General features: G+C 48.0%; 1 protein-coding gene across 1 annotated transcript in view; it reads left to right on the forward strand.

Moving 5' to 3' along the window:
* Window positions 1–27949, forward strand: part of DNAH9 (dynein axonemal heavy chain 9) — a 420192-nt gene that overhangs the window by 121109 nt on the left and 271134 nt on the right. The window contains exons 30-38 of the mRNA XM_065415313.1: window positions 1097–1235; window positions 2303–2590; window positions 3285–3495; window positions 7016–7143; window positions 10602–10710; window positions 11331–11478; window positions 13700–13874; window positions 18639–18812; window positions 20265–20472. Coding sequence (XP_065271385.1) covers window positions 1097–1235; window positions 2303–2590; window positions 3285–3495; window positions 7016–7143; window positions 10602–10710; window positions 11331–11478; window positions 13700–13874; window positions 18639–18812; window positions 20265–20472 — 1580 coding nt within the window. The remainder of the gene's footprint in view (window positions 1–1096; window positions 1236–2302; window positions 2591–3284; window positions 3496–7015; window positions 7144–10601; window positions 10711–11330; window positions 11479–13699; window positions 13875–18638; window positions 18813–20264; window positions 20473–27949) is intronic.

Here is a 27949-nt window from a genome sequence, read left to right on the forward strand (position 1 = left end):
GGAGCTACAGCCCTGGGCTCAAAGAGGGCTGGGATTCTGAATGAGGGTGACTGTATCAATTAGTGATTTCCAGCCATGTCCTGCAATGAGCAGTGGGTGCCAGAGAGACCCACGTGCCAGCAGCATGAGCCCCTCTGTCTTTGACTTTCTCTGTGCCTCAGGCTCTCTCTCCCCCACCCTCCCGTCCTGTCAGCATGTGAAGAGACCTGAGCCAGCTTGTCCTCCTTTGTCCCCGAGCTTGGGCACTGGCATTGTGTTGGGAGCGACCCATCCCAGCCTTTGCATTAGTGAAAGGAAAAGCCTAAGGCTAGGTCTACACTACCCGCCTGAATCGGCGGGTAGAAATCGATCTCTTGGGGATCGACTTATCACGTCTCGTCAGGACGCGACAATCGATCCCCGAATCGACGCGCTTACTCCACCAGCGGAGGTGGGAGTAAGCGCCGTCGACTGGGAGCCGCGGCAGTCGATTTTGCCGCCGTCCTCACAACAGGGTAAGTCGGATCTGATACGTCGAATTCAGCTACGCTATTCGCGTAGCTGAATTTGCGTATCTTAAATCGACCCCCCCCCGTAGTGTAGATGTAGCCTTAGTCTGGGTGGCGATTAGACTTCTGAGGTGGAGTCAGTGTTTCTCTCCCTTCCCCCCACATCACACATGTTGCCTGTGTTGACATCAGTTAGTGCCTGAGATAGGGTGAGTGCACAGAGCTGCTGCTTGTCTCGAAGATTCATTCTGTAGCCGCGATAGGCAATTGTGTTTTGTAACTGGTGTAGGAGACATTATTGGGGAATCCTCATCATGGGAGGTTTTTAAGAGGAGGTTGGACAAACCTCTGTTGGGGATGGTCTAGGCATACTTAATCCTGGGGCGTGGGCTAGATGACCTTTCAGTCCCAACCTACATCTCTCTGATTCTACAATTGTAGCTTTGTGGGCTTTTTGTTTTACATGCCTCCTCAGAATCGAAACCAACCCCGGCCTCAGCTATCCCTCTCAGTCACAGTGCTGAAACATTTGCCAGCAAAGTTGTGTCTGTTCCTTGGTTGAAGCGGAAATGTAGCTCTGTAATCATTTTCCCCATCCTTGCTTTTAGGCCATGTGCAATGGTTGTGCCAGACTTTGAGCTGATCTGTGAAATCATGTTGGTGGCTGAGGGGTTCATTGAGGCCCGGTTGTTAGCCAGGAAATTCATTACCCTTTACCAATTATGCAAAGAGCTCCTGTCCAAACAGGTAAGTCTGTTTCATGAGCTATAAAGTGCAATTAAATATGTCAATCTCCTAATGACCAGTAACACTACCCTAAGCTCTGTGACCAACTTGACAGACGTGTAAGTGCCGATCCACAAAATTCCCTGCATGCGGGCACTGCTGATTAAGGGAAAATGTGCATAGGGATACTGGAATTGGCACGTTGTGTAAACTGGGGGAAAATATGGGTCTGTCTGCTACTCTGTGTTTGTACAGTGCTAGCACAATGGGCCCTGTTCTTGGTTGCCCCACAGCCAGCAGCTTCTCCTACCATAATAAACATGCTGAATCATAATGATAATGGGTGTCTCAGGTTTAGTAATGGAAGAAGGAGCCTCTCATCTTTTGACAGGTTCAAATCCAGCGCAGGTTTGTAGCGACAGGACTTCATGGCCATATGATGGCCTCCTTGGAATGTATATGAAATTAATTGGTCAGTCTCAGGAGAGGGGGACGGAGGGATGGAAGACTGGATGTCAGCTGGAGTGAGGATGGAGAGACTTTGGGAGGGGGATAAAGAGGGTGGGCCAGAAGCCAATCAGCAGAGAGGGATGAGTGTTCCGAGTTAAAACTCTAGCCAGCAGCCTGATGACATCATCAGTGTCGCAAGATGCCTGCTGCTGTTACTGCTTCTGTGTTGGCTCTTGCTGGCTGAGTCTCTGCCCGTGGGTTGGCTCCACCCTAGTGTTTCTTCCTTCTCTGGGCCCACATGACTGGGGGAAGGATAAAGTTGCATGGGGCCTAGTGCCCCTGGAGCTGGGGTCCAGGGGAGCACTGGAGGGGTAGGATCTGATCTCCTCAGCTCCTCCCAGTGCTGCTGTACCTACTGAATCCTATATTAGCGGAATCCCACTTAAGGAAGATGGGGTTGGAAGTCCTAGCAGCCAGACTGGTACTGCATTCTGTAGCAAGGACTGTGCAGATGGAAGAAGATTCAGATGAATTTCTGCGGTTGGGTCACATGGCCATTTGGAACTGTCTACTTCCTTGTTTTGTATTCTGGCAAGCCAGCTAAGTGTAAATGACTCCTTTCACTCTGCTCTGTTTAGGATCACTACGACTGGGGCCTGCGTGCAATTAAGTCAGTGCTGGTTGTTGCTGGCTCCCTTAAGAGAGGGGACCCCGACCGTCCTGAAGACCAGGTTCTTATGCGCTCTCTTCGTGACTTCAACATCCCTAAGATTGTGACAGACGACATGCCAGTGTTTATGGGACTGATTGGGGATCTTTTTCCTGCTTTGGATGTCCCCAGAAAGCGAGACCTGAGTTTTGAATCGTTTGTGAAACAGGCTGTGTTAGACCTCAAACTGCAGGCTGAAGACAACTTTGTGCTCAAAGTAAGAGTGAGAGATTCTTTCATCCCAACTTCAAACCTTTACGTAACCTTCAGTATTCTCTTAACTTACAAGTAAGGCTGTGAGACTGTCATGGAAGTCAGGGAAGTCACGGATTCTGTGACTTTCCGGGACTTCTGCAGCGGCCGGTGCAGCTTACCCGAGGGCCGTTATTTTTAGTGAAAGTCATGGACAGGTGGGCAATAAACAAAAATTCACAGGAGCCTGCGACCTGCCTGTGACTTACTAATAATGACTGGGTGTGGGGGAAGGAATGACTGCTGGAGCCCCAGGGGTGCGGGGGACTGACAGCCTGAGCCTTGCTGCGGGAGGTGGGGAGGGCTGACAATCCAAGCCCCACCACCACTGGGTGGGGGCACAGCTTGGGCTCCAGCCCCGGCCGAAGTTGGAAGGCGGGGCACACAGCCCCAGCTCTGGCCCCAACTGCAGCTCCTGACAGCTGAAGCCAAAGAAGTCACTGAGGTCTGGTAAAGATGTGGAATCTGTGATTTTTGTGACCTCCATGACTAAATTGTATCCTTAACAATAATGCAATGATTCTGTTCCACTTTGCAATAAGACACTGTTATGAGAGCAACTGCCTTAATAGTCCCTTGTGGCTGCTCAATAAAGCAGGACTTTCGGTTGTTAATTTGGTCTGAAATTTGGTGGGCTTTCTAGTTGACTTCTCTTGCAGGTGGTGCAGCTGGAGGAGTTGCTGGCTGTGCGGCACTCTGTCTTTGTGGTGGGTAATGCTGGCACCGGCAAATCTCAGGTACTGAAATCTCTGAATAAGACTTACCAGATAATGAAACGACGTCCTGTCTGGACAGACCTCAACCCCAAAGCAGTCACCAATGATGAACTTTTTGGCATCATCAACCCAGCCACAAGAGAATGGAAAGACGGTAGGTGTGTTTTCACATACACCACTGACCAGGAAGGGTATTTCTGTAATCTTTCTAAACAACAACAGTAATAATTGCTCTTATGTGGTGGTTTTCCATAGATCTCAAAGCACAAACACACATCTAACATCTACAGTGTATTAATGCTTTATTGCTGATGGGGCACATGGGATTCTTTAGCCAGTCTGACTTTCAGATGAGGATTGCTCTGGAATAAATCTTGTTTTAACCTAGCTACCCTAAGAATCAGCTGTCCTGCCCATATACAAGAGACTCAAAGTTCCTAACCTGGACAGGCTGCTGCTAATGATTGGCTGAACTAGAAAGCGCTGAGTACTTTCAAACCAGGAATGATGTAACTATGGTGAGAATGAGCTGGGCACCATGTTCCACTCCATCTCACCCTCTCCGTGCACACATTTCACCATGTTCTCACCATTAATAGCACAGCCACAACAGCACTGATGGAAAGGTTTCCCCGGCCTCAGAAATTACTTCTGCTTGCCACATGCTCTCTTTACTGGCTAACAGTAAGAGAGACACATCTTCCCAGGGTCTGGGGAAAACAGGCACAAATTAAAAATTTGCTAAAAGGCTGCGTGAAGCTTAAATTAAGACAATTATTTTTTGTTGTGTACATTGGTGCTAGTTTTTAATGGTGATTGCAGTTTGGGAGGTGCAGAGTGTAAGGCCCTGGGGATTAGAACTCATGTCTGTAGAGGCTGTGATGGCTAAGAGTCCCTCAGTGCCACTGGGAGGCCATGCAGAGGCACAGCCAGGGAGTACTGTGGAAGTAAGTGCTGCAGGAAGTACAGGTCTGTCTCATCTTACGCTGGGGTTACATTCTGCAGTCAGCGCCTAAAGCGAAAATCGCGTATAGTCAAAATTACATTGAGAGTAATGGCGGGCGGAATCACCCGCACTACAGAAACAGTATTTAAATTGTTATTTTTCTCTTTTTTTTGTTTTGTTTTTGCCGACCGCGTAAAGCTGAAATCGCACATGTTAAATGCGCCTAAGATGCGACAGACCTGTACTGCCCAAGCGACCTAGAGTGATGGTACCTTGCGGTTCACTGATTGGCCAAGTACCCTATTTAACCCCAGGGGTTGGCCTAGGAAGTTGTCTGGGCAACCACACAGACTTTGGCCTGCTGCAGCGCCAGACTTTGCTTGATCTCCGGCCTCCGACTCTGACTCCTACCTCTCAGTACTAATGTAGTACTGCCTCTGATCTCTGGTTTCCAACCCTGGCCTGACTCTGACCCTGACTTCTGCTTACAGAACCGGGCCCTTACGATCCCTCCAACCCCTGCCCGTGACTACCGGCCCTGGTGGGCAGACCTCAGCCCAGTTGTGACCACTAGGCCAGACTTCCTATGCCCTAATCCCTTAAACAGAGGAAGGCGAAGGAAGAGGCTGCCAATAAATCATACCCAGCTATCCTCCTTCCAAGAGATAAACTGCCCATTCATCCCTAGAACGTATTCTGCCTTTGACCCCCTACAGTGCCAGTTTCATCTGATCGTAACTACAGACCTTAAATCACAAGTGACAGAAACAAAGTGTGGGTCACAGAGGAGGCTGTGGAGTCTGACCTGAGTGAAAGCCAGGGCTAGCTTTGGTCAAACAGTGCCTGGAGTGAGCCCAAGCCAGACAGAGCTGCAAATCACATTCCAGTTCAAGGGGCCTCTGCTTTTAGGGACATTGTAAAGGGGCTGGCTGATGTTTCCTGAGCCAGTGCTTTTGTGGGAGCTCATCCTCATTCTACCCAGGCTTAGGAACTCCTGGCTGCAATGTTTTTTTCATCAGCTGCCCCTGACAACTGTGTTTCTTGTAGCCATAACATCAGTGAGGAGAGTCAGAGAGCTCCGGTGGCTCACTCTCCTTACACAGCCTAACAAAAGCCTGCATTCTCATGCTAAATTGACCCCCACTCAGTCACTGATTTTCTTCTGAATCAGACTGTTTGCCTGTTTTCTTCCCTAAATTACATTCATTGCTAGGGGAGGGCAGGTTTCACACATTGCCTACTAAAAGGTCCCTTAATAGGACTTTAAAAGGACTCTTAGTACAACCAAACTTGTCTGTTGATTTCCCTCTCTCCCCAGTTTATGGCATATAGAGACAAGGTTAGTGGAGGGGTGGTTTCTTCTCAACCGCTGTCATAATGGATTGAGATCTGCATTGAGAGATGCTATGTGTCTCCATCCCCAATGGTATCAGAACAAATACAACTCAGTCTGAGGCAGTTTCTGGAGCATGCGTCCATAATGTCCCTGTGGTGGAATTTGTGCGTAGCGGGAGTTCAGCTTGTACTTTATGAAGAGTTATTCTCTTGACCTGAGCTCAAAATCTGATGCCTTCTTCCAGGGAGCCACCCAGCAGCCATTGTGTAAGTTGTCTTACCTCAAACCCACCTCTGTGTTGGAGCAGAGTGCCAGAGCAGATGGACATTCTCAACTCCCATCTCCATGCTTTTGGAGTCCATGTTGGATTGGGTGGAAGTGGAATAAACTGAGTGTGCATGGCAGCCACACCTCCTTTAGACATTATGGCTCCCCTCTGTAACTTTCCATGGCTTGGGACGTAATCAAGGGTCAAAGCTTTCCAGTGGTTTCTGGCTTTGGTGCAATGTGTAGGTGTGTTCCAAGAGCAGAGGGCTCTGTACTGACAATCTTCTCCAAGAACTCCAGTTCCAGCTGAGACCCTTTTCTTCCTCCTTTTTGGTTTTTGCCTGCCTCCAGTTCCTCTACTCTGGATTGTGCAAGAAAATACTCACCCTGGGCAAAAGCCACAATTTTGAGGATTTGCCAAAAGAGAGACATTTTTTCTGCTTGCTTGATACTTTTCATGCAGCCCGAAGTCTCTCTTGGTATTTTAATGTGAAAGTATTTGTGCACTGACAAATGATAGTTTTGAGGCATTTTGTTCTGTTCTACAGCATTGCTGCTATATTCCCAGCATTCTTGTTCTTCTTATCATTAATTATTTACTTCCCCTGAGACATTTTATTTCCTCAGTCTCCTTGATTTCACTAGCATGTGGTTCTGTCGTTTACTCATTCTGTTCTTGTTCTCATCCCCCGTCTCTCTAATTCAAAGCCATGACCCAATGCTTAATGCACCTTGAGTTCCCTGGCAGTACTTCCAGCTGAGGAAGCAGTTATAAGAAATTCCAAGTTATATTCAAACAGTTTTCCAAACCTTTATATTGTTTAATATACTTCCTCCGTTCCCTGTTAATGTAGAGTACCCACTAGTCACTGTTTTCTTCCCCTCAACACTCCCCAATAGTAATGAGTTGCACGTCGGCCTGCCATCTTTTTCATTGATATTAACTGATAACATTCATTTCCCCCCAAAGCAGATTAGCCTGATATCCTTTTACATGGTTTTTTATTACTTGAATCATAAAATGCACTGAGATTTTATTTTGGCATTTAAGAAGGATGTTGCAGAAAACTGGTTGGGCAAGTTGCAGATTCCGTGATCATAAAGGAGTGTGTGTCATCTTTCTAGGACTGTTTTCATCAATCATGCGAGAGCTGGCCAATGTCACACATGATGGTCCCAAGTGGATGGTGCTGGATGGTGATATTGATCCAATGTGGATTGAGTCTCTTAATACTGTCATGGATGATAATAAGGTAATAGATATTATTTGATCAACCCATAGGAGAAATACAAAGGTTGAGACAATAGCTCATAGTATGAAAGAGTTGTTACTGTGTTTCTTCAAATAAAAACAAACATCATCATGCAAAGAAAATGTTACATCTGGAAAACAGCACAAAGCATTAATTTTCAGGAACATGTTATTGAATTGGAGTGGTGCGGGTAACGTTGTTCTGCTGCAGTCAGTACATTGAAATCTCATAGACTCATAGACTTTAAGGCCAGAAGGGCTTTAGACCCTTTTACTATTGGTTTTAATTTCCTTTTCAAAGTCCAGCTCTGCTTGGCTTTTGGCAGTTCTCACTTTGTACCTATACTTTCTAACCTCCAAGAGGTAGCTTTCCTTGCTGATCCATCCTACCTTCCATTCCTTGTAGGCTTTCTGCTTTCTCTTAATCACCTGCTTGAGATGCTTCATCCAGCTTGGTCTGCAACCCTTCCCTATACATTTTCCCCCTTTGCTCAGGATGCAGGCTTCAGATAGTTTCTGCAACTTTTACTTAAAATAATTCCAAGCCTGCTCCACATTCAGATCCTTGAGTTTTTCAGTCCACTTCCCTAACTACTTCCCTTAATTTTATAAAGTTTGCACTTTTGAAATCAAGGACTTTAGTTGCAGATCTATTTTTGTTTATCCTCCCATTTCATTTAAACTGAATTAGCTCATGATCACTCGAACCAAGGTTGTCCTCTACAACCAGCTCTTCTATGAGGTCCTCACTACTTACCAATACTAAATTTAAAATGGCATTGCCTCTTGTTGGTTTGGTGACTGTTTGGTAAAGAAATCGTTCAACTATCACATCCAGGAATATCTGGTCCTGACCAGATCTGTAGCACTTGTCCTCCAATCTGTATCTGGGAAATTGAAGTCTCCCATAATCACACAATTTCCAGTAGTATTTATTTAATTAAAATATTAAAGAGGTCTCTATCCATATTCAAATTAGATTCAGGGGATTTGTAGCGTACCTCAAGCACTATTCCAGTGGAGCCTCTGTTACCTTTCTTCCCCAAAGTGATTTTGTCCTAAACAGATTCCATTTCACCCACTACATCACTTCTAATTTCTTTACATCTATCTCACCATTAATATACAATGCTACTCCACCACCTTTACCTTTATTTCTCTCTTTCCTGAACAGCACATACTCTTCAATCCCTGTACTCCAGGCATGACTACTATTCCACCATGTTTCTGTTATTGTGACACCCTGGCACCCCAATATTCACCACTGTCATGTAATTAGGATATGTTTTGTACAAAGAATGCCTTGTGAAGAATCATTCTAAAAGTCTTGATCTGCTAGACATTAATATCTCCATGGATTGTATGTGCTATCGTTGTATGTGAAGTTATGAAGTTTGGCTATGTATGTGTTACTGAAACATGTTGTGAGGTTGAAAACACCCACAAGCAGCCTTTCAGGTACAACAGTAAAAAGGTCAAACAATGTTAATGGCTTATTGAGGAAATGCACACAAGAATTATCCCAGGAACTGTGTACAATAGAAACCTCTCAGAGAGAGCACTACACAATGGGAATTGTTTGACCCAGGTCACAGCATAAGAGCTTTCTAGCAAATGGGAAGAAGATATAAAAGGGGGAAAATGACATCATGGGGGGATCCCGCTGTGATGGGTTTCCCACGGGCTGCCACCTAGAACGTGGGTACCACTGAGCCCTCTGACCCACCAGCCTGGGATCCCACTCACTGTGCTGCTGTGACAAATTGCAAAACCCTCCAAGCTTGCATTTTCACCAGCATTCACACAGGTAGGGACACACCCAGCTGCAGTCACATGCAGGCTCTCTCGCTACCAGCCTCCCAGCCTAGGACCCCCGAGCAGTACTGTCCTGCCCTGGTCAAATCTGGCCAGTATATGGGTTTAACACCCGGTCTGCTTCTCCCTCAGTGTGAAGAGGACCATGCACACCTGTGGTAATCAAGCTGAGATTTTCCTCAGACACCAGAGTTCCCTCTAATTTTTTACATCCATATGAGGAATTAATTTTGTTATGTGCACCAATATGGAGGTGATGTGTGGCGAGGGTGAGGTCGAGAAGTTTGGAGTGTGGGAGGGGGCTCAGGGCTGGGGCTGAGGTTCCGGGGGACGAGAGCTCCGGCTAGGGGTGAAGGCTCTGGGGTGGAACTGGGGATGAGGGGTTCAGGGTGCAGAAGGGGGCTCAGGGCTGGGGCAGAGGGTTGGGGTGCAGGCTCTGGGGTGGGACTGGTGATGAGGGGCTTAGGGTGCAGGCTGCCCCAGGGCTGCGGCAGGGAGAGAGGACTCCCCCCAGCCCTCTCTCGGTGCAGCAGTTCGGGGCTGGGTGAGAGGTGCCTCTCCCCGGCCGTGGCAGCTCTGGCAGGGCTGGACTGGGCTGGGTTGGGCCGGGGGAGGGGTGCCTGTCCTGGGCTGCAGCTGTTCCAGTGGGGCTGGGCTGGGCCAGGTCAGGGGAGGGGCTCCTCTCCTTGGCAACTCCGGCAGGGCCGGAACGGGCCTGGGCCAGGTCAGGCCAGGCCAGGGGAGGGGCTCCTCTTCCCGGCGGCTGGGCTGGGCTGGTGGTGGGGCTCCTCTCCCCAGCAGCTCCAGTGGGGCTGGGCTGGGCCGGGGAGGGGTGCCTCTCCCCGCCTGCATGGCCCTTGATAGCCTGCTCCACAGCCATGCAGCTTACAGGGAATTTATCCAGATACCTTAGTCAAACGCACACTGGTTTGGATTAAAGCATAAAATAAGTTTATTAACTACAAAAGGATAGATTTTAAGTGATTATAAGTGATAGCAAACAGATCAAAGCAGATTACTTAGTAAATAAACAAAACTGCAAATTGAGTTTAACATACTCCTCACCCTGAGTGATAAACAGGCTGGCAGATTTTTAAGGCCTTGTTTTTGCAGCTTGGGTTTCCCAGGTTTTTATACACAGGCTAGAAATCCCTTTAGCCTGGGACCATCTTCCCCCCGTTCAGTCTTTATTCCTCAGGTGTTTCCAGGTGTGTTGTTGTAGGGACAGTGTGAGGTCCCCCCAGGTTGTCATTTTCCTGCTCTTGGAGAGAAGAAGGCTTGAAGGATATAACCACAAAACAACATATTCTAGAATGTATGTGAGGAAGTTTGTGTATCTTGGGGAGTCGTGGAGACTTCCTGAAATCCTCTTCACTAAACTGGAGGTGGGATATCCATGATATCTGAGGACAGACTAGAAGGGTTTGCACAGTAAGCGAGCAAAATGGAAGGACATGGCTTCCTTTGCATACGCATCACATTGAGGAGCTGGATGAAATCCTAACCAAGCAGTGCCGAGGTCATGTCAGCAAGACCATGCCTGAGTAATACGGCGATAACACGGGAATGAACAATTCTCACCAGCAGGATTGAGGAATGCCGCTGCCATGAGGCTTATATTCTGAATGTGTCTGTCTTTTGCAGGTGCTGACACTAGCAAGCAATGAAAGAATTCCCCTTAACCCAACCATGAGGCTGCTCTTTGAGATCAGTCACCTACGCACAGCAACTCCAGCCACTGTATCCAGAGCAGGTAGGTCTTTCCACTCGCACAAAGTGAAGCTTAGGGTTGAGATTTTCAGAGGGCTCAGGGGAGTTTGGCACCTGACTCCCACTGGCATTCAGTGCCCAACTTCCTTAGGCCTTTTGAAAGTGGCAGCCTTAATTCACAGTGCCACTGGATGACAGGGCATGTAACCGAGAAGTGAGCAGCAGAACCTAGAAACCCAGCACTCACTGGTGAACGGCTGACGACGAAGGTGGTGATGAGGGTAGCGCATAGAGGGCTCAGTTGAGATCGGGGCACTGTGCAAACAGAGTGAGAGACGGTCCCTGTTCAGGAGAGCTTACAGCTGAAATAGCCAAGGCAGAGACAGTGTGGGAGAATGGAAGGATTGTTCTCCCCTGTCTATGGATGGGAGCTGAAGCCCAAGAGAAAAGGGCCTGATTTCAATAGGTGTTAGGCACCTAAACACCTTTAAAAATCTGGACTAAATTACAATTGTGTAAGAGCAACAGGCTGTGCAGCGTGGTACACTGCTGTACTTATTAAACTATGATCTTAGTGAGGGAAGGTGAACAGTTCTTATGGCGAAAGGTACCAGTCTCCACCGTGTCCTTGCTGTATCTGTCTCTCTTGCACTGTGTCTCTAGGCATTCTGTACATCAACCCAGCAGACTTGGGCTGGAATCCCCCCGTGAGCAGCTGGATCGACCGACGAGAAATCCAGTCAGAACGAGCTAATCTGACCATCTTGTTTGACAAATACCTGCCGCTTTGCCTGGACACTCTTAGAACTAGGTACAGTATAACGGGACGTAACGTGTATGTGAGCGACATCCACCATGTTAAAAGCAACAGAGAGTCCTGTGGCACCTTTAAGACTAACAGATGTATTGGAGCATAAGCTTTCGTGGGTGAATGCCCACTTCATCGGATTGCATCCGACGAAGTGGGCATTCACCCACGAAAGCTTATGCTCCAATACATCTGTTAGTCTTAAAGGTGCCACAGGACTCTCTGTTGCTTTTTACAGATCCAGACTAACACGGCTACCCCTCTGAAACTATCCACCATGTTGTGGCTCTGCTGGGGGATGCAGCTGCCTGGGCCACTGCCAAGCAAATTGCTGCCCTGCCTCTGAAAGGCCCCGTTGACAGAGCAGTGTTGGCTTTCCTTCAGTGTAGTGTTTGTGGGAAAGGAGGAGCGGATGCTGGCTTCCAAATTCACACCCTTGCTTGGCTGCAGCCCAGGTTTCACTTAATTGTAATTTGACATTTTACTGTTAATTTGTGTCTGTAGTAAGTGTGGGCTCACTAGTGCAGGGCATGCTGGGATGTTGTATGATGCAGGAGCCAATTATCTGTCAGTTGGAGAGGGAACAGGAAAGAATGTAGAAAAGGTTAAGTCAGTTGGGTCAGAGCGCTTCACTCAACAATGTGGATTTCAAACAGCTGCTTGGGGGAAAGGTTTTTGGCCTCTAAGAAGTAAAGTTGAGGGACACATCACCCTCTCCCTCCCCAGGTGCTGTGCCCATGCCCTCTTGGACTATATAGATCAGCTGTAACCGGCCTCTAGCTGTCACCGGGGAACCTCCCTGATGAGAAGGGTTGAGATCTCTCCCGCACCAGTTCTTCTCTACGTGGTTTGAGCATTGGCCTGCTAAACCCAGGGTTGTGAGCTCAATCCTTGAGGGGGCCATTTAGGGATCTAGGGCAAAAATCTGTCTGGGGATTGGTCCTGCTTTGAGCAGGGGGTTGGACTAGATGACCTCCTGAGGTCTCTTCCAACCCTGATATTCTATGATTCTTTTCATGACAGCTGCAGAAGAAATTGTGTCTGCGTCCCTTTCCAGTCTGGCACAGTTCACTGCTGGGCACCAGTTAAATCAATAGTGGTAGTTTTTCCTTTGCTATAAATAAGGGTTTCAGTGAATCATTAAGCTGCCTCATTGGCCAGGTTAGATTGTTATCCTTTTGATGTCCAATTGGCTTATAGGCTCTGGCAGCAGTAATCAATGATGAGGCCTGTGGGACCCCATTTTATTAACTGTTATGCCTGCGCAGAGCCTCCATGAGGCTGAGCTTACTCAACTGCCATGGAGAAGGATGATCTGGACAGCCAAGATGCTCAGGATGTCAGCTGTGCAGCTCTGAAGAATGGCTCTGAGGGCACTTCCACTGTCCACTTAGTGAGCAGCATCGGGACACAGCTTCTTGCATCTTCCACCCCAGTCCTTATACATGAACAAGAGTCCTGGCAGAAAGACATGCACATTGGAGCAGAGACCAGGCATGGGAAATGTCAGCCCAAAAGGCAGATATGCAGAAAGGCCTGAGTTAGTGAAAATGGGGATTTGTAATGAAAGGAGTTTTGCAACAAGATTGCTGCCTGTGTGACCAGTCTGATTATAGCCATCAGCAGCACAACACGTAGGATGGTCCTCACTCTGTTTCCTGAGGTTTGTGACAGAGCATGAAATCGCAGGGATTAGCTGCCGACAGTTGTAAACCAGGTATTTTTGTAGATTGCTTAATTCAGAAATTGTAGGACCAGCCTTTCAAATAACTATAATTATTTTATGGAAGACTTCAGTGTTATCCCGCCAGCCACAATATTAGTTCAGCTACATTTACAGAATTCCTAAGTTGGTTTAAAACAGCGAGATGAAAGGGTTTATTTTATGACGCCTCTATTTGACCGCTCCTAACTCATCGTGTTCACAGGAAATCATTGCCCTTAGCGAGTCTCCCATTTTACTACTTTCAAGAGGATCAAAGTTTTTAAATGTCTGAAACTTCTTATTACTGTTATTACTTGTGTACGTGCCTGCGCTTCCAGGTCTAGGGATGAAAGCTGGTGTTTTATTTCTCGCTGTATCCCTGCATAAGGAAGATATACACTGCAGAAAAGTAAAATGTTAATGTTCTGAAAGGATTTATATGCACATTTCTCTGTATTGCTAACGACCATCATGCTGAATCCAATTATACTTCATATGCTTTCAATTTCCCTCCCTTAGATTTAAGAAGATTATTCCAGTTCCTGAACAGAGTATGGTTCAGATGTTGTGTTACCTCCTTGAGTGTCTCCTAACTATGGAGAACACTCCTTCAGACTGCCCCAAGGAACTCTACGAGCTCTACTTTGTGTTTGCTGCTGTCTGGGCCTTTGGTGGAGCAATGTTCCAGGATCAGGTAAGATGAGAGCTATAAGTGTAGGGCTCATTAATGTAGTATCCCATTTAGACAGTAGCCTCTTTTATTATTCTGATTATTATTATACTTATTCAGTGTGATTCTCTAGTATAGTGTTGCGTTCCTGGGGCTAGAATACAATTGTCAATGGGATAGAAACCTCTGGAGCAATGAGCGGTGCTGTTTCTCTACCTTGTTTACAGAGAAAACACGGTAGTTTGTGAAAGGCATCATTACACAAGAGACAGTATAAGAGCAGAAGGGTCAAGGATTAAAGCAACAAAGATGAGAGAGACATTAACTTATGTACAAACATTTTATTCTGCAACAGTAAGTTGACTGAAGCAGTAACACCCTACAGAATGTGGTAGTAATGAATACATCATTGGAGCACAGTAAGAGATACCAAAGTTTGCCATCTCACCGTGTGTTTATAGGTAGGAGTGCCATTGCAATGACATAGATCAGACAATGTTTTGTTACCACTGGACTTAGTTAGGGTATCAGCTTTCTAAGGTTTCTAAGAAGAATAACAAAGAAATAGTAGCAATGAGCTGAACTGAGAATTGAAGCACTTGGTTTAATTTGATCCATTTGAAATAGCAGAGGTGAACAGTTGCTCTTTGTTCACAAGCATGCAGCACTCTGGGTGCATGTCTGGAGCTGAGGTCTTCTGAAAATCTGGTCATAAATGTCAAAATTGGATTTTCTGGGTGCCAAGCACTTTTGAAAATATGACAGGTTTCAGAGTCGCAGCCGTGTTAGTCTGTATCCGCAAAAAGAACAGGAGTACTTGTGGCACCTTAGAGACTAACAAATTTATTTGAGCATAAGCTTTCGTGGGCTACAGCCCACTTCTTCGGATGCATAGAATGGAACATATATTGAGGAGATATATATACACATACAGAGAGCATGAAAAGGTGGGAGTTGTCTTACCAACTCTGAGAGGCCAATTAAGAGAAAAAAAAACTTTTGAAGTGATAATCAAGATAGCCCAGTACAGACAGTTTGATAAGAAGTGTGAGAATACTTACAAGGGGAGATGGATTCAATGTTTGTAATGGCTCAGCCATTCCCAGTCCCTATTCAAGCCTAAGTTGATGGTATCTCGTTTGCATATCAATTCCAGCTCAGCAGTTTCTCGTTGGAGTCTGTTTTTTAAAGCTTTTCTGTTGCAAAATTGCCACCCGCAGGTCTGTTTTTTCTCTCTCACTTAATTGGCCTCTCAGAGTTGGTAAGACAACTCCCACCTTTTCATGCTCTCTGTATGTGTATATATATATCCTCAATATATGTTCCATTCTATGCATCCGAAGAAGTGGGCTGTAGCCCACGAAAGCTTATGCTCAAATTTGTTAGTCTCTAAGGTGCCACAAGTACTCCTGTTCTTTTTGAAAATATGGTTGTTCTTAAAGTGCTTAAATCAGGGGTGAGCAAACTTTTTGGCCCGAGGGTCACCTCTGGGAATAGAAATTGTATGGTGGGCCATTAATGCTCACAAAATTGGGGTTGAGGTGCAGGAGGGGGTGAGGGTTGGGGGTGCAGGCTTCAGGGTGGGGTCAGAAATGAGGAGTTCAGGGTGCAGGAGGGGGCTCCGGGCTGGGGTGGGGGAGTGGGGTGCGGGAGTGGGCTCTGGCTGGGGGTGTGGGCTCTGGGGTGGGGCTGGGGATGAAGGGTTTGGGGTGCAGGAGGGTGCTCTGGGCTGGGATCCAGGGGTTTGGAGGGCGGGAGGGGGGGTCAGGGCTTGGGCAGGGGGTTGGGGCATGGGGAGAGGCTCAGGGGTGCAGGCTCTGGGCAGCGCTTACCTCAAGCAGCTACTGGAAACAGCGCAGGGCCAGTTCTAGGCGCCAGCAAAACAAGCAGGTGCTTGGGGTGGCACATTTATAGGGGCGGCATTCTGGCGCTGGCCATCATAGGCGCCGACTCCGTGGCATGGAGAAAAAGTGCCCCCGCCACCCCAGCTCGCCTCCGCTCTGCCTCTGCCTGCTCCCCTGATGTACCACCCATGCAGCTGTTAGGGTTTGGTACTGCCACCCATCACCAGAGTATCTGGGCGCCTTCCACTTACAAGTGATAGCAATAGCAAAGTTCTTAGTAGCTTTCATGGAGCCCCTGGCACTTCTCACTTCTTAGGGGTAAAAACTCTGCTTGGGGTAGGGTGATTTTTTTGAGGAGGGTGTTGTTTGGGTAGAAGGGCAGTCAGTGTTGGGGTTGATTGGGTTGAGGGGTCAGTGGTTGGGCTTGGAGGTAGAAGTGGGGCCAGTGTTGGGATTTACTGGGTGGAAGGGGGGGTCAGTGTTGTCGTTTGGGGAGTGGAAGGAGAGGTTCAGTACTGGGCTTTGGAGGTCAAAGGGGGTGACTGTGTATGTGTTGTTTTATGGTGGGAAAGACTTTTCAAAGAGCAAGGATTTGCAGCATTTCCTAAAGCTGGTCAGACTCTGGATTGGCCTGATCTCCTCCGGGAGTTACCCAATCCCTTCAACCCACAGTGCTTTGTCTCCCGCTCTCCTGGGATTTGTCCTGTGATCTGTGTTGCCACAGAGCAGCACAGCTGTCACAGGGATTCTTAGATCAAAATGTGGTCTCTGGCATAGGCTACCACTGGGAGGTGTGACTGCAGCACATGTAGACATATCCGAGCTAGCTTTGAGCTAGTAAAGCTGTGAAGCTTGGGCAGCTGCATGGGCTATCCTAGCCCAGGGCCTACCCAGGACCTGGGTGCCCAAGCAATGGCTGCCCACATTGCCATAGCTTCACCACTATTATTACTCAAGCTAGCTTTGACCTAGCTAGTTCACAGCCAGCTGGAATGTCTGCACGTGCTGCAATCACAGTGGTGGTGTGGACACACCTGCAGTGTGTGCTGAACATGTGGTTGGGATGGAGGGTGTGCTTTAGCAGATTGCACCAGGTGCAGTAGAAGCCCTCTGCAGCCACAGAATCTCTCCCCAAGATTTTGCTTTTGATGCTGGCCGTGCTTCTGTAAATGTCAGAGCAGGGGAGCCGAGGGTACAGCAGGCTGAACAAGAGCCTGGTGAAAAATGATCCAATATAAAATCTGTCTATTGCTCTCCATTGATGGTGCCCTTCACTCTGACCTTTTGCTGCAGAAATGTCAGGATAAACAATCTTTAGAGCCTTTCCACTCTGATGTGCTCACTGGAAGGGAGTGGGCTCCCTGTAGGAAAACAGTTGATAGATTTTCCATTTCAAGATAAAGGCTCTGAAATTAGTAAAATTCCATGTGGGGTTTTATTAAGGAAGCAGCTCAAATTTAACATCGCTCTGGCAGTGTGGGTTGGGACCAAATTGCTCCGGTTAAATGGCATATTAGGGAGGGTGGATGACACATTACGGTGCAGCTGGAAGCAGCTCTCCTGTGCAGTGGTGAGGGCGCCCTAGTGAGAAAGCTTTTAGCAGTGATGCACTTCCACCCGCATTGAAGGCTACTACAGCCACTGCTGAGGAATTATAGCAACAGGGAAATGAGGAATTAGTGATTTTTGCCTCTGTGAGCAGCACCAGACTGCAGAATCCTGGATAATAATGGTGTGTTTTAAGAATACTCTGGTCTACTGTTAAGGGAGTGGCTGCTTCAGGATAGCAAAGCCCCATGGAGCCTTTCACAGAGGGTACCAGTTGAAATGCAGCAGTTGGTGAAAATCCTGGCTTTCTTCTGGAGCTTTAGTGGCATACATGAAATGAGTTGGCAGTCCCAGCTGACTTGCTGTATTGGACAAGAGTGCACAGCGAGTGGATGTGGGGAAAAATAAGCCTTATGAGAAATGTACTGAGAATCTGGGCAAGCTGTAATGTTGCATTCACTGCTTACATGGTCTTTCATCACCATAGTCTCTGAATGCATCTCAAGCATTAATGAACTTCTCACTACACCCCTGTGAGGAAGAGAAGGGCTAATATCTCCATTGTACAGATGGGGAACAGACTCACAGAGATTAAGAGATTCACCCGTGAATCTGTGGAAGAGCAGGCAACTAAACGTAGACCTCCTGAGTGCCCAGTCCAATCACCCTCCTTCCTTCCCCCAAATTTCACAGTCACGACTAGTGGATGGTGTAGGATACGAGGGGGAAAGAGACATAGGGAAGATAGCAGAGACCAAATTCGATATGTGCTTCCAATGTAGTATAGCAGCAAATAAAGGTTAATGCAAAGGTATCAGAGCTGAAAGGTGATGCAATTGCAATTGCACTTGGAATACTTCATTCAGTCTGGGCTCCTCAATACCAGAGTGCTGTGACGGGGAAAGAATCCAGAAATCAAAAGTTAATGGGCTGTTGTGATTTTTGAGGAAGAACTTTAATCTGCATGCCTTGGCTAACCGTGGCTGGAAGTGGGGACATGAAAGCCATCCACAACTACTATTGGAGGCATGTACGCACTCCGGATCAATTAATTGGCCTGGTTAATCTGAGACACATAATTAATTCTGACAGATGGATCTCTCTATCTAATCTAAGGCATATCTAAAATGGCCATCATGAGAAAGGATTTATTTAGGATTATAAACAGGAGTAATGAGATTAAATTAAGATTAGTTTTAACATCAGGAAATAGCTCCTGACAGTAAGTACTCTTAGGCTGTGGAATAGTGTCCCGAGTGAATGGTCAGGGCAGAGCCCAGGGGAATATACTGCAGGGGATGGTTCCAAACTGGCTGGGGACATGGTGTAGATAACCTTTTCGATCACTAGAGATTTTCTGCAGGTTAGCATCTTTGCTGTCCATTTTGTCTTGCAGCTTGTAGACTACCGAGTAGAATTCAGTAAGTGGTGGGTGACTGAGTTCAAGACCATCAAGTTTCCTTCTCAGGGAACTGTCTTCGACTTTTACATTGATCCAGAAACAAAAAAGTTTGAACCTTGGTCCAAACTCATCCCCAAGTTTGAATTTGATCCCGAAATGCCATTACAGGTACGTGAATCTTTGTTTCATTGCCACAAAAGAATATATAGCTGTGTGTGATGTGTGCTTTGTCTCTGTCGAATAAGATTTGTTAGCACTGGCGTGAGAAAATGAAGGTTTGTTAGTAATGGTGACATTCCATCTAAGACACAAACATTCACTCTAAAGTGATTAAGTGACTTGGGTTTGATTATGAAGACAAGGTTCATTAAGAAAGTGGTACTCTTGTTACAGTGCGCTGGAATATGATTGATGAATGGGGCAATGACAGACACCCATGGACTGAATCAAAGCCGTGCGTAAAACATAGTGCCATCTCAATTACCAGTCAGATATCCATTCTCCAGCTGCACGCATCTCTGCAGTGCCAGTCCATTGTTATCCTGATAACTCCTGTCTGAAATGTAAAGCAGGGCACCAGTTAAACCAGAAGGGGTAGTGTGGAGAAGAGAGAGATCACACTTGCTCTCTGCAAGCAAACCAAGGCCTTATTTTAATGACTGATTCGGTTCTTTAATATGAAAATCACATACATAGGTGGGATGTGGTGGTCTGATTCCATCTAGTGAATGCCAGCAGAGCAGAATGCGCACATGTCTGATTTCAACCAGCAAAGGGGTCGCAAATTCACCACCAGCTTATCAGCACTGTAGGGGATAATTAGAGCTGCTCATAAAATGGAGATTTTTCCATGGAAAAATTAATTTTTTTGTCAAAAATCGGTTCATAAACCAGAAATATTTAAGTTGTGAAAACCAAAATATTTTGATTCTGAAATGCTGCCCTGGTGCCTCCTGGGAGTTGTAGTTTGGGTGCCTCGTGTTCACACTGTCCATCATAGGCTGGGGTCTCTCTGGTTGACGTATATCTACCATGATACATCTGTCTTTTCTTGGTGAAGGGAAATGGTGCATCATGGGAATTGTGCTCATAGTGCATCATGGGACATGAAGTCAGGCTGGGGAGGCTGGTCCATAGAGGAGAATGAGGACAACTTAACTGCAACACCCAAGAGGCACCGTGCTGGCACTGAAATATTTTGGTTGTTGGCTGACAACTGAAAAAAATCAGTTTTGGGGTGTTTGTATTTTTTGACAAAAAATCATTGTTTTTTATGAGTAGCCAACACTTCTAGTGAAAAATTTTGTTTGGTCAAAACCCCAGTTTTCCATCAAAAAACAGTTGTTGTGGAAAAATTGTGACCAGCCCTAGGGAAATACCATTTATTGAGGACACACAGATGCTACCAGACAACTAGTTAGTTACTGAAGACTTTAGCTGGTGTAGATTGTCTAATTTACTGTCAGGCAGAGGTCTGTCCAGCTCTTCTCTGGTGCTTGCTGTGGACACTCTATCTCCTCGCATAGCTCCAGCTGGATCAGTATTTCCCCACCTCATGTGAGCGTGGATGAAAGGGGGTGCACTGAGGCTCATTGCATATCCCCATCATTCTCCCTTTAGGCTTGTCTGGTGCCCACCAGTGAAACCATCCGAGTGCGGTACTTTATGGATAGGCTCCTGGAGCGAAGGAGGCCAGTCATGCTAGTGGGAAATGCCGGCACTGGGAAATCTGTGCTTGTCGGAGACAAACTCTCTTCGCTAGATGCCGACGAGTACATGGTGAAGAATGTGCCTTTCAACTACTACACCAGCTCCGCCATGCTGCAAGGTAAAGCGGCAGAGGGTTAGGAGTCCTTGGGGGTAGGGGATGAGTGATGATTTTTCCCTCTGGTGTGTATAATGGAATTTGCAGGGGGGTATGGGTGGCTGGAAACCCCAGCGTATGAGCTGTTGACAAGCTGTATCTGGTTTTATTATATAACTGCCTCAGAGGGAACCGTGGACTCTAAATCCTCCAGAAAGATACCTGGTGAAATCCTGTCAGGGGCCAGACCAACTCCTGGCCTGCTTCTTAACTAATTGCACTGCTGGGCAATCAGGAAGCCCAGCTGCACGGCCTTGGAACTGACAGAGTAGCCGCAGCCCTGCTCATAAAACTGGCACCCACAGCAGATCAGCAGCTGCTCAACGCGTACCACGACTGCTGCTGTGGTTGCCCTGCTCCTGCTTGCAGCCCTTGCTTCCAGTCCCGTTCCCGCCTGCTTCCAGTCCCTGTCCCTGCTCTGTTCCAGTCCCTGCCCCAGCTTCGTTTCTGAACCTGCTTCTGCTCCACCTACTGCCCACTTCAGCTCTAGCCTCTGTTCCCCTCCAGCTTCTGACTTCTGGCTTCAATCATTGGCTCGGGCTCCAGCCTATGACTCTGGTGAACCCTCCTGCTCTGGCATTTGGCTTCTGTCCCTCTGATACTGACCCCCAGCTTGTTCCTGGACTCTGCCCCCCTGGACCCAGCTCTAACCAATAGGCTGAACTCTCATTTCAGTCACTAGGCCTGGTTGGCTACAGTTTAAGCAGCCCAATACAAAGGGTAGGAGCCCACCTCACTGGCATAGACCCCACTCAGGAGTGGGTGTGGCCATACAGAACTTGCAGGTGTCCATCCTGCAGATGCAGAACACAGATCATCACCAGTGACCCTGGCTCTGGCTTTGCGGGAACCAAAGGTCCCACTCCCAGACATAAGAACGGCCATACTGAGTCAGACCAAAGGTCCATCTAGCCTAGTATCCTGTCTTCTGACAGTGGCCAATGCCAAGTGCTCCAGAGGGAATGAACAGAACAGATAATCATCGAGTGATCCATCCCTGTTGCCCATTCCCAGCTTCTGGCAAACAGAGGCTAGGGACACCATCCCTGCCCATCCTGGCTAATAGCCATTGATGGACCTATCCTCCATGAACTTATCTAGTTCTTTTTTGAATCCTGTAATAGTCTTGGCCTTCACAACATCCTCTGGCAATGAGTTTCACAGGTTGACTGTGCATTGTGTGAAAAAATACTTCCTTTTATTTGTTTTAAACCTGATGCCTATTAGCTTCATTTGGTGATCCCTAGTTCTTGTGTTATGAGAAGGAGTAAATAAGACTTCCTTATTTACTTTCTCCACACCAGTCAAGATTTTATAGACCTCTATCATATCCCCTCTTAGTTATCTCTTTTCCAAGCTGAAAAGTCCCAGTCTTATGTAAAGGTGCTCATAGTCAGTTCTGAGGTTTCCTAAACCAGTGCTGGCTCCCTTTTCTGCTATACCCCTGTCGTTCCCCACACACCAGGCCCAAGTAGGGCTCATCATTAGTCTGTTCACTGGGGAGGCCTTGGCTTGGGTCTCCCACTGCTTGGAACAGTCCAGCCCCTCCTGGGTCAGCTGGCACAGGTCATTCAGGCCATGCCGGTTATCTTCGGTGATCCACACCACACCCGAACTGCTGAAGCCATGCTGCAAACGCTACAGCAAGGACATCGATCAGTGGCTGAATTCCATCACCTCTCCACGGACACTGAATGGAGTGAGGCTTTGCAGCAGCATCAGTTTCGACTTGGACTGCGTTACGAAATACATGAAGAACTGGTGCAGCTCCATAAATGTGGCCCAGCCCCTCAACCGCGCACATCAATCCAGGACCCAGAACCCATGCACGCTGGCCAGGCCCGCCCATGCCTGTCTGAGGCTGAGAAACACTGATGTCAAACCTCAGGACTGTGTCTGACGGGGGTTGGAAAATGCCAATCCCCAGCCCCGATAAGAGGGTCCAGGCTGGTCCCTTTCCTCCTACAGAGACGCTTGACCTCCATGCACCTCTGTCGAGACAGCAGCAACTGCAAACCCACCCTTGTTGCAGCTCTGACTGCCATTGCAGCTCCTACTCCTGATAAGCCCAGCAGTGTACCTGGAGGCTCTGGTTGACTTGGGAGTCTCAGGCAATTTTATGGACCAGGATGTGGCTAAGGCCTATGGGATCCCTACCAGGTGTAAGAATTCCCTGGATCTTGGGGAAACCATTGATTGGTTGCTTTTGGCCTCAGGGCTGGTCACCCACCAGATGACCCCCTTAGAGGTTTTTACCCTCCAGCAGCACTGGGAGACCCTTCAGTTTGGGTTGATTTGGGCCCCCCACTCTCGGGTCATCATGGGAATGTCCTGGCTCGCTGCCCATGACCCTTGTATCAGTTGCTGAAAAGGGACAGTACACTTTTTTGCTCCCAATACTGCCAACAATTCTTCCTTCCCAAGGCCAAGAGAGAAAGGGTGTCCTTTGGAGCTCATGTCATCATCCGGGGAACCCCCTCCTGCAAGGGAATGGGCTGACGGGAGCTTGGCACACTCCCAACCATCCCACTGGCTGCCGCCGAAATACCTTGCAAGTACCATCACCATGCAGACATAATCAACAAGGGAACCATGGACACCCTGACCCTGCATCACAAATACAACTGCCTAATTCACCTTCTGGCTGGCACTCAAATCCCCTTTAGCCACATCTATGCTCCATGGGGGAAAATCTGCAGAAGGGGTTTATCTGGCCATCCACCTCTCCAATAGCGTCCACAGTCTTCTTTGTTAAAAAGTAGGATGGTTCCCTGAGACCCTGCATTGTGTACTGGGCCCACAACAAGGTGATGGTTCAGAAGAGTTACCTATTTCCCCTCATTCTTCAACTCCTAAACCAATTACACTCTGCCCAGTTTTTTACCAACTTAGATATCTGTGTGTGGTCTTTAACCTGATGTGGGTGAGAAAAAGAGCTGAGAGGAAAAACGTCTTCCACAACCAGTATGGATGCTTTGAATACCTGGGCATGCTGTTCGGTCTTTGTAATGCTCCCACGACCTTCCAGCATTTTATCAATGACATTTTTCAGGACACGCTGGATCAGTTCATTATTATCTGTCTCAATGACACCCGTATTTTTATAAATGACCGAACACAGCACAACCAACACGTACAAAGAGTCTTAGAGAGGCTTTACCAACACCGCCTGCATGACAGCTTGACTGTGGCACAGTAGAGTTTTTTGGCTATATCATCTCCCAAGAATAGGGTTGCCAACTTTGTAATATTTAAAACCTGGACACTCCAGCAGGAGTGCCGGAACCTCTCCTTCCCTGCCTCTTCCCCTTGAGGACCTGCTCCCTGAGGTCCCGCCCCTGTTTGCTCCTCTTTCCCCCTCCCCACATCGCTCGCTGCTCTTCCCCTCTCTCCCTCACCTCTGCCCAGGTCGGGAGGGACTTGCCTGCAGAGCCGCGGCTGGGAGCTGCAGCCGCCCGATGCAGGCAGGAAGTGGCCTGGCTAAGTAGGGGCTGGCACGAGTGATGACTTGGCGCCTCCCCGCCCGCAGTAACTGGAGTTTGGGTGTCCGGTCAGTATATCTGACCAGACACAGTCAGGTTCCTTTTACAACTGGACTTTCTGGTTGAAAACCAGGCACCTGGCCACCCGACCCCAGAAGGACTGGCCATGTGTACTGTGGTGCACTTAGGGGCCAGCAGGCCTGGTGAGCAGACCATGGCTCAACATCCCCCAAAGTCCTGGGGCCAGGCTTGTCAAGTGATCTGGGGACCTGGAAGTCAAGTTACAGTCTCCTCCTTCTCCGTGTTTCCTGGATCAGACAAGGGGAGGAGGGAAGGGGAGCGGGGCCCAAAGGGGAAGGGTGAGCAGTGTCCCAGACCAGCCTCCACTTCCTACATCCCCTGTGCTCTCCTCAGTTTGGGGCATGGTCACAACACTCTGCTTCCCTCCCTGTGGAGGGTTGCTCAAGCAGTCTCAGCAATTCAGTTAGTCAGTGGGGGTTTCCCCGCTCCCTTCTCAGTATTCAGTGATTCCTCTTTGTCAGGGAGAAGGGGAAAGAAAAAGGGATCAGGCCCCTGGCTACCTGGTCAGGCCTAACTGGCTTCCTTCCTGCAGACAGCCTCTCCTTCAGTCTTCACCTGCTTGATTGCCAGAGTCCCATTTTAAGTATGTCCTCCATTTGGAGCATGCTCTGCAGCTGCTGAGGAGTGGGGCCTTCTTGACCCAGTGCTGCTCTATCTTTCCTTTAGTCCAGGGGTCGGCAACCTACGGCACGCGTGCCAAAGTTGGCACGCGAGCCGATTTTTCTTGGCACGTGGCGCGGGCTGAACTGCTCAGCCCGCTGCTGCTCTGATGTTCCCGCTGCCAGCTCCTGCCAGCCGAGGTCCCACCGCGAGTCCAACTCAGCACCCGCTGCCGGTCTGGGGTTCCTTCCCCCAGGCTGGCAGCGGGCTGAGACCCCAGCTGGCAGGAGCTGGTGGTGGAAACCCCAGAGCGGCGGCGGGCTGAGCTGCTCAGCCCGCCCCGCTCTGGGGTTCCCGCTGCCAGCTCCTGCCAGCCGGGGTCCCGCCGCGGGTCCAACTCAGCACCCGCTGCTGGCCTGGGGTTCCTTCCCCCAGGCTAGCAGCGGGCTGAGATCCCAGCTGGCAGGAGCCCGCAGCCGAAACCCCAGAGCGGGGGTCGGGCTGAGCTGCTCAACCTGCCGCCGCTCTGGGGTTCCCGCTGCTGGCCCCTTGCCAGCCAGGGTCCCGCCGCTGGTCCCACTCAGCACCCTCTGCCGGCCTGGGTGAAGGAACCCCAGGCTGGCAGCGGGCTGAGACCCCAGCTGGCAGGAGCTGGGGGCAGAAACCCCAGAGTGGCAGTGGGCTGAGCCAGTTGCTGCTCTGGGGATCCGGCTGCTGGCTCCTCGCCAGCAGGGGTCCCCACCGCGCAGCTCCACTCACCTTGCTTCCGGTTGGAGGCTCCCTTGCAGACAGGGTCCAGGGCTCCAGCCCTGCTCAGGCCTACCAGCCACCTACTCCACTCACCTCAGCTGCCAATCTTGGTTTCCAGCCGCTGTTCAGCCTGCTTTCCGGCCTGGAGTCCCAGCAGGCCACCCTGGGCTCTGCTCCTGGTCTTGGATCAGTCCTCTTCAGCCTCCCCGCTGTGGCCCACTGTCCCCAGCCTGGGACAGTGAGGGTTGCACACCAGGCAAGAGGGGGTGCAGCTCAAATTGCTTATCTTAGACCACACTGCATTTGACCTTGTGCCTGCCTTCTATCGCCATTTTTTTCCCACTGAGAGTTGAAGGGAACATTTGACAAAACGGCAGCTCCTAAGAAAGCGAAGCCAGATGTCTGATCATTTCAGCCTGCTTGGACAGACGCATTTGGATTTATTGAAAAGAAGGACCGTGCTATTTTTGCTTTTTGTTATGAAAGTGTTGTTTGTCGCACATCAAGTGTTGGATGATATTTTGAAACGAAGCACAAGAAAACCTTTCTTGACGAAGCAGATAAGTCTGAATCAATCAAAAAGGCAGTAGCAGCCTATGAGAAGCAAAGCAGTGTTTTTAAAAGCTTAAGTGTAAGTAAAAATCAAGCTACAGAAGGAAGTTACAAGATTGCACAGTGCATTGCAAAAAACGGAAAGCTGTTTACAGATGGGGAATATATAAAAGAAGTTTTTCTCAGCAGTGCGGAGATTTTGTTCAATGATTTGCCAAATAAAGATACAATCATATCTAGAATAAAAGAACTGCCCGTCTCTGCCAGAACAGTTGAGAGACGCATAAGTGAAATGGCAGAAAACATTAAGGAAAAGCAGACGACTGCATTGGAAGACACAGCAGTGTTTAGTGCTGCAGTTGATGAGAGCGTGGATATAAACATCGTTCCACGTTTGGCAATTGTTGCAAGATATTGTGCTTCCGATGAAATCCAAGAGGAACTTTGTTGCCTAAAATCCCTGCTTAGCACAACAAAGGGGGAAGATATACTGGAAAGTTTTGTAAACCATTTTGAAGAACGAGGAGTTGACATCAGAAAAATATTTTGTGCGACAACAGATGGTGCTCCTGCCATGGTTGGAAAACAGAAGGGATTTGTAAAGTTACTTGAAGATCAAATTGGCCATCTGACAGTCAAATATCACTGTATCATCCATCAAGAAAACCTGTGTGCAAAAATTTCTAATTCAGAGCTTAATAATGTAATGAATACAGTGGTGTGAATTGTGAATTTCCTTGTTGCTCGATCTGCTTTGACTCACAGACAATTTCAAGCACTGCTAGAAGAGATGGACAGTGCTTATAACGACATCCCACTTCACAGCAACATTCGGTGGCTAAGTCGTGGCAAGGTTTTGGTGCGCTTTGTAAACTGTTTTGAGGCAATCAAGGCCTTTTTGTCGGAAAAAGAACAAAACTACCCCGAACTGGATGATGACAAATGGCTGTGTAAGCTCATGTTTCTAACTGATATCACTGCTCACCTAAACGAACTCAACCTCTGTCTCCAGGGTGCAGGGCAAACAGTTCTAGATCTTTATGAAACCTGGAAAGCATTTGTTCTGAAACTAGCAGTTTTTTCCAGGGATATTCAAACTTCTACTTTCCACTACTTCCAACACATAAAAGAGCTATCGACACGTTGCGCTGTCAATGTCGATGAGATTGGAAAGTACATGCAAGAACTGGAATCAGAATTTTCTGACAGATTTCAAGATTTCCAGCGATTTGGCCCAATGCTTTCTTTTCTAATTAAACCTGAAAAGTTCAATGAAAGCGACTTGGATTTGTCTGTATTTCAGTGGATGGGTGTTGAAGATTTTGAAATGTAACTCATTCAGTTAAAAAGCTCAGAATTGTGGACATCAAAGTTTGTGGATCTGCGGAGCGCACTTGAAGCTACTGAGAGAGATCATGGGGCCTCTATTCTGACCTGCTGGACGTCCCTGCCAGTGAAATGTAACTGTTTGAAGAAAACAGCATTTGCAATGCTTTCAGCATTTGGATCCACATACCTGTGTGAACAGGTATTTTCACACATGAAATCTGTCCTCTGTCCCTCTCGGAGCCGGTTAACAACTGATCACTCAGAAACCTGTGTGCAGCTTAAAGTATCCAAATACGTGCCAGACATTGGAAAACTCAGCAAGGAAAAGCTAGGGCAAGGATCACACTAAATTGATAAGATCTGCATTTTAATTTAATTTTAAATAAAGCTTCTGAAACATTTTGAAAACCTTGTTTACTTTACATATAACAGTAGTTTGGTTATATATTATAGACTTATAGAGAGACCAACTCCACCAGAGAGGTCCTTCAGTCTTCACCTGCTTGATTGCCAGAGTCCCATTTTAAGTATGTCCTCCATTTGGAGCATGCTCTGCAGCTGCTGAGGAGTGGGGATCTGACAGCATGTGCGGGTGGGAGTGGTTCGAGGGAACACTCATTGGGAGGCTCCCTAGAGGGTCAGGAGCA

This window comes from Emys orbicularis, chromosome 13 (genome assembly GCF_028017835.1).
Source record: "Emys orbicularis isolate rEmyOrb1 chromosome 13, rEmyOrb1.hap1, whole genome shotgun sequence".
Classification (NCBI taxonomy): domain Eukaryota; kingdom Metazoa; phylum Chordata; order Testudines; family Emydidae; genus Emys; species Emys orbicularis.